General features: G+C 38.5%; 1 protein-coding gene and 1 pseudogene across 1 annotated transcript; one reads left to right on the top strand and one right to left on the bottom strand.

Annotated features, from left to right (window-relative positions):
• Positions 1-253: 253 nt before the first annotated feature.
• LOC106302615 lies at positions 254-3,769 on the bottom strand (annotated as a pseudogene).
• A 280-nt stretch (positions 3,770-4,049) lies between these two features.
• On the top strand, positions 4,050-6,143 carry LOC106301597 (syntaxin-32-like). Its single transcript, XM_013738043.1, has 5 exons — positions 4,050-4,517; positions 4,817-5,067; positions 5,155-5,333; positions 5,466-5,666; positions 5,757-6,143. The coding sequence occupies exons 1-5, from the start codon at positions 4,271-4,273 to the stop codon at positions 5,914-5,916; spliced, it is 1,038 nt and encodes a 345-aa protein (XP_013593497.1). The 5' UTR covers positions 4,050-4,270; the 3' UTR covers positions 5,917-6,143.
• The last annotated feature ends 457 nt before the right edge of the window (positions 6,144-6,600 follow it).

Genomic DNA, 6,600 nt, shown 5'->3' with positions numbered 1-6,600 from the left:
AGTTTACAGCCGATCACTCTTTTGTCTTAGTATCCTTTTTTTTGTCAACAATTTGATATATTGCTGGTAAAAGGAATACAAGAAAGTTAAGAGAACCAAGATATTACATAATTCTAATCGTTTATCCTGACCATTTTTGCAAGCAGGTCTGCATATTGCGTACAAGTTCTAGGAACAAAAGAGAAACTGAAGCTATTGTTTTTAGAGTAATTCCAAATGTCTTGAATAATGGATGTTGTCCACTTTAGCTTCTTTATGACTTCCCAAGCTTGCACCTGATGTAAAATTTTAATTAGAAGCTGGCAGTCACTTACAAACATAACTTTCTTGTAAGACAGTTTAACCATTTGTTGAACTGCTAGCAACATGGCTGACGCTTCTGCTACCAACGGAGAGATCGTTTGATGTATTGCAGAACTTCCACGGATACGAAGAGTGCCTTCTCTGCTGTGTAAGGACCACCCGATGCCAGCTTTATCTGTTGGCGATATCCAAGAAGCATCTACAATGCAGTAATCCTTAGTTTCTGGCCGGTGAACTTCTTGAATGGAATTGATCTTGGAGCGTTGAGGTTGCTCGGTGTGTACATTAGCTTTGATCATCTCCTCCATCCAAGTTTTGTAGTCCAAGTGAGCTGCATGTATAACACTGAGAATATGATCTCTTTTATTCTCAAACAATAGTTTGTTTCTCAATCCAATTTTCCATATTCTCAATCCAAGAAACCATGGTAAAGTGTTTTGCGGGTTTCTATCTTGACTGCTAAAGAAGCCAAGTACGGTCTGCGCTATTATATCTGCTTGATTAACATCAATAGCAGTGCTAATTTCCGAAAGAGACCAAATCTCTTTGGCTACTCTACAGCAGAAAAGCATATGAGATAGTGTTTCAACTTCCTCCCCGCATATTTGACAGTCTCTAGCTATTTTAATTCGTCGTTTACCTAAATTATCAGCTACTGGGATTCCATTATGAAGAACTTTCCACCAAAATATTTTTATCTTAGGGGGAATACTAAGTTTCCATAGTCTAGTTGACAATTGATTCTGTAATGTTGAAGAAGGTAAAGAGGAAACCTGAGCATCTTGACTTGTGTTAATGTCTAGTTGACGCTGAATATAATATCCTGATTTGACCGAGTATGTTCCAGAGGTAGTATAGGTCCAATGAAACTTGTCTTTACCACCAGTAGTACTCGGTCTAATGCTGAGAACAATAGTGACGTCTCTTTCCTCTATCAAATTCCTAAACTTCTGCTCATCCCAAACTTTTGTTCCTGGAATAAACAAGTCCTTGACCAGGAGATGAGGGTAAGCGAAAGTTCCAGGGGTTTTAGGGATGAGGAGATTTGATTGAGGAAGCCATTTATCTTTCCAGAACATGACATGATCTCCATCTCCGACGATCCATCTTGTACCCTGGCTAATAAGAGGTTGGGTTTGTATTATGCTCTTCCACACATAGCTCGATGTTGGATAGCAGCCAGCTTCCATAAAATCGACTTTCCTGTAATATTTAGCCTTGTATACCCTAGCCAACAAGGTAGAAGGGCATGACATTAATCTCCAAGCTTGTTTTGCTAGGAGGGCCTTATTGAAAGCAAACATATCTCGTATTCCTAAACCCCATCTTTTCTGGAAGCTGTGATTTTGTTCCAAGCTATCCAAGGTATCTTATGTCTGTCTTTAGTAGCTGACCACCAAAATTGCCTCATCGCTTTCGTAATTTCCTGAAGCAAAGTTTTAGGCAGTAAAAAACATGACATTTTATATGCAGGAAGAGCTGTTATGACTGCCTTAAGAAGGACTTCTTTACCAGCATGAGACAAAAACTTTGAGTACAAAACTATCCAACTTATTCCTTATACGTTGTGTGATATATTGAAATGTTTCCTTTCTATTTTTACCTATATACTCAGGCAGTCCTAAATATTTTCTAAAACCACCTATTTTTGATATTCCCAGAGCATTCATTATTTGTTGTTGGAGATGGTGAGGAGTACCTTTACCAAAAGTGATAGCCGACTTTGAGAAGTTGACTTCTTGCCCTGATGCTTGTTTATATAGATTGAGGATATGAGACAAGTTTTTTGTTTCTTCAGGTGTGGCTTTGCAGAAGACTAGTGAGTCATCTGCAAAAAATAGATGGGAGATGGCAGGGCCACTTCTTAAGGCTTTAAAACCATGTAATTTCTTTGCATGGATTTAATCAATCTAGATAATCCTTATGTACATATAATATAGCGATATGGCGAAATAGGATCACCTTGCCTTAGTCCACGCTTTGGTTTAATCTCTCTAGTTGGCTCTCCATTGATCAGTACAGAATAGGAAACTGTACTGATACATATCTTGATCCACTCCCTCCATTTTGAGCAGAAGCCCATTTTCATCATAACTGTATCAATAAACTTCCATTCAACTTTGTCAAATGCCTTAACAATATCCAATTTCAATGCCATAAACTTATTCTTAAAATTCTTGGTATGCAAGGAATGCATTAGTTCATGTGCAATCAACACATCTGTTATGAGGCGCCCAGGGATAAAAACAGATTGGTTTTCAGATAAAATATCATTCAGCCAAGGGTTTAAACGCTCCGCCAAGATTTTAGATATCAACTTGTAGACTACATTGGCTAAGCTTATAGGTCGATAGTCTTTGATGGCTAAAGGATTCTCTATTTTGGGGATTAAGCTCAAATAGGTTTGTTTAATTTGGGGTCTAAAATAGATTGCTCAAAGAAGAGGTTGGCGTAAGAAATAACACCTGATTTGATTGTGTTCCAATGGTACTGAAAGAAGCCAGCCGTCATCCCGTCTTGTCCTGGAGTTATCCGGGTTCATTGCAAATAAAGCTTTCCTTATCTCCTCCTCAGTGACTGGTCTAATGAGGCTCGCATTCACTTCTTCTGATACTGTTCTAGGAATCCCATTTAGAAGGTCAGGCTCAATATTCACTCCATTACTCTTATATATAGAATGAAAGTAATTGATAGAGTGAGTATGTATATCCTTAGCTTTAGTATAGATATTCCCACGGTCATCCTGAACATGGATGATTCTGTTGTAGCTTCGTCTCTGCTTTGTTTTGGCATGAAAATATCTTGTATTTCTATCTCCTGCTTGGAGCCATAGAACCCTACTTTTGTTTCTCCAAAACTCCTCTTCATGCCTATATTGCAGATGAAGCTCAGTTTTTAGAATCCCAAATCGATCATAATCCATAGTCGGTGCTTAATATGCCTTTTGTATATCTGTTTTTAGTTGTTGAATAAGTTTACCTGAGTTGGTATTTTGTTTGCTTCTCCACTGGGATATTGCTCTTCGGCATTTGTTGAGGATTTGATGGATATCTTTACCCGAAAGGCTAGAACATTCTTCATTCCACACCTGATTAATAACATGTCTCAAGTCAGGAAACAATCTCCAACTGCTATCATATTAAAAAAAATTCCTTCTCTTGCATTTCTCTGCTTCAGTATTAACAAGTAAAGGTCGATGATCAGACCCAATCCAAGGAGGCAAGCTAACATGAGCAGCGGGATACATTTCTAGCCAATCACAATTCGCTACAGCTCTGTCTAATTTGGACATAATGGTGTATTTCGCTCTTTTTCCCTTCCAAGTGAACTTGCCTCCTAGAGTTTTGAGATCTCGCAATCCAAGAACAGCTAGCATTTTGGTAAATAGTTTTAGCGAGGAGACTGACCTTTTAATGCCTCCTTGTTTCTCTGTGGTGTACTTGACATCATTAAAGTCTCCAATCATCATTCTACGCTTATTCTGAAGAAAACCTGCATGCTTAGAGTTTATAATATGGTGCCATTGACTCTCTCTATATTTTTTAACAGGATTTCCATATATATAAGACAACTAAAAAGTATTGGTGCCATCTTAAGTGTCATATTAGTACAATACAGATTAGGGTTATCCAATAAAGTTATATATCTTGACCCTTTCATTCCAAAAAATTGCAGAACCTCCACTCCTACAAAAAAAAAAAACTTAGGTACTATTTAAGAAAAGATGAAAAATAGAGGGCCAAAATGTGATAAATAAAAAAGTGTCGGACGAAATGAGAAAAGTATGCCGACGCGTTGATCGGTTTAAGCTCGTTTACGATTCAGTGTATCCGTAGATGCACACGGTGGGGTGAATTGTGATTCAAATCGGAAACCTCCATCGATTTTTGTTTGGATCTCTCAGATTTTTTGTTTGATTTTGCATCTGAGAGAGACCAGAACCGAAGGAGGAGGAAGAACAACAAAAATGCAAGCAAGGCGTGGCCAATCGTCGTATCGAGATCGGACGGAAGAGTTCTTCGGCATCGTCGAAACTCTGAGGAGATCAACTGCTCCGGATGCGGCGAATAATGTGCCGTATGGCGGTGGTGGTGGGGGAAGGAGAGATGATCCGAGATCCGCCGTGGCAAATCAATCGGAGTTCAAAAAGAGAGCTGCTGTCATCGGTTTAGCTATCAATCAGACGTCGCAGAAGCTATCGAAGCTTGCTCAACGTAAGTTTAGCAATTCGCCTCGTGGATCTGGATAACGTGGCTTGCTTAGGAGTTAGAACGATCGTTTCTGAAGATGTAATTAGTTGTGGAATTAACATAGAATTATGATAGAAACGCTAAAATTTGAGCAGCATAGTCACTGCCATTGCTTGCACAGAAGCATGATTGATGTATAACATCACATAACTTCATACGTCTTTGGCATTACTACTAGAAGACCTTTAGCATTGATAATAGTAGCTGTTGTTTTTTTTTATATTTTTGCTTTGTTAACTTTGTCATTTTGTTGAAAATATCAGTGGCAAAGAGATCATCAGTTTTTGATGATCCCACACGGGAGATACAAGAGCTGACGGCGGTAATCAAACAAGAGATCTCTTCTCTGAATTCCGCTCTGATAGACCTTCAAGCTGTACGCAACTCCCATAATGATGAACGCACCATCTCTAGAGACACAACTACTCACTCGGCAACTGTTGTTGACGATCTTAAGAATCGCTTGATGGACACTACCAAAGAGTTTAAGGATGTTCTTACTTTGAGAACCGAGGTTATTTCTTTGTTTTCCCTTCAGATTTTTTCTCTTTGATGTTGATGCTAAAGCTGAGAGCTTTGATTTACTGGTCTGGTGTTCCAGAACATGAAGATCCATGAAATTCGAAGGCAAAGGTTCACGTCTAACCCTTCAAAAGAATCAACAAACCCGTTTGTTCGCCAGCGCCCTTTGGCTTCTAAGCCTGCTGCTACTCAACCTGCTCCACTTCCATGGGCAAGTAGCTCTTCTTCATCTTCTTCATCGTCTCAGTTAGTCCCAAGGTAATGAGTGTACTACTAATTAGATGACCACTGTTTCAAAGTAGAACCTACCTCTCTTGAGATATCCCTGAGAATGATGTGATGGCATTTACGAGAGAATTCAAGACCTTTGTATATGTTGTGCATTTACAGGAGACAGGGAGAGGCCGAATCTTCTCCATTGTTGCAGCAGAGTCAACAACAACAACAACAACAGATGGTCCCGTTGCAAGACACTTATATGGAGAGCCGCGCAGAAGCTCTACACAACGTAGAATCAACAATCCATGAGCTAAGCAATATCTTCACACAACTAGCTACCATGGTTTCTCAGCAAGGGGAGATCGCTATCAGGTTCGTCAACACCAAACTGTGTGTAAGAATCATTGAACGTTTGAGGAAAAGGAAGTAATATTATGTGTTGTTGAAAATTGGTTTGTACAGGATCGATCAGAACATGGAAGATACATTGGCGAATGTGGAAGGCGCACAGAGCCAACTGGCCAGGTATCTCAACAGTATATCATCAAACCGATGGCTCATGATTAAGATTTTCTTCGTACTGATTGCATTTCTCATGGTTTTCCTCTTCTTCGTGGCCTAATATTGAGATCGTTAAAAAAAAATATTCTAAAAGAGTTTCAAACATCTAGACATGGTTCTTTTCTTCTGTCGTATCTTTATTGACATGTAAAGAATATAGAGAAAATGATCTTTATGCTCTATGTTCAGATCAGTGGAGATATACATATATATATATATTGCCAAATTTGTATGTGAAATTGATTTACGCTGCCCAAACGCTTTCGTGATTCTGATTCTTTTTCACTACTATACATTTTTACCATTCATACTTTTGTTTCTCAGCTCTATTTCTCTCTTTTTGAATTTTGATAGTTGTATGTGTGTATATATATATATATATATTCAGAGATCAAAACAGTGACTAGTGCTGACAAAAACATTCAGTAGTATTGTATCGTGATAGATATGTTTATTAATCATCGTTGTAAAACAGAGCTTAGATAATGAGAGAGTATTTGGTTGTATAAGCAACTTCAAATTCAATCTCTGTATTTCGTTAAGGTATTCTAGCATTGTTGACCAGTATTTGATTGCAAATAAAATTTCCTTGGGTTCTCAATTCCCCAATATTCAAACACTCGTTACTGAATTTCCCACAATATCCCACTAACGCTGATAGAAAGCAGTTGATAATCCATCCGGCCCTTGTTTTTTGATAAGCCGTATCGACCGATCCAGTTAGTCCTTAAAACTTATCAGCACC

This window comes from Brassica oleracea, chromosome C7 (assembly GCF_000695525.1).
Source record: "Brassica oleracea var. oleracea cultivar TO1000 chromosome C7, BOL, whole genome shotgun sequence".
Taxonomy (NCBI): domain Eukaryota; kingdom Viridiplantae; phylum Streptophyta; class Magnoliopsida; order Brassicales; family Brassicaceae; genus Brassica; species Brassica oleracea.
This window is presented reverse-complemented; position numbering and strand designations above follow the sequence as displayed.

Excerpts from the sequence above, each read along its gene's own strand:
- LOC106301597 (XM_013738043.1), top strand. The coding sequence starts at position 4,271 with ATGCAAGCAAGGCGTGGCCAATCGTCGTATCGAGATCGGACGGAAGAG. Across the intron at positions 4,518-4,816 it reads GCTATCGAAGCTTGCTCAAC|TGGCAAAGAGATCATCAGTT; the intron begins GTAAGTTTAGCA and ends TGAAAATATCAG. Across the intron at positions 5,667-5,756 it reads CAAGGGGAGATCGCTATCAG|GATCGATCAGAACATGGAAG; the intron begins GTTCGTCAACAC and ends TGGTTTGTACAG.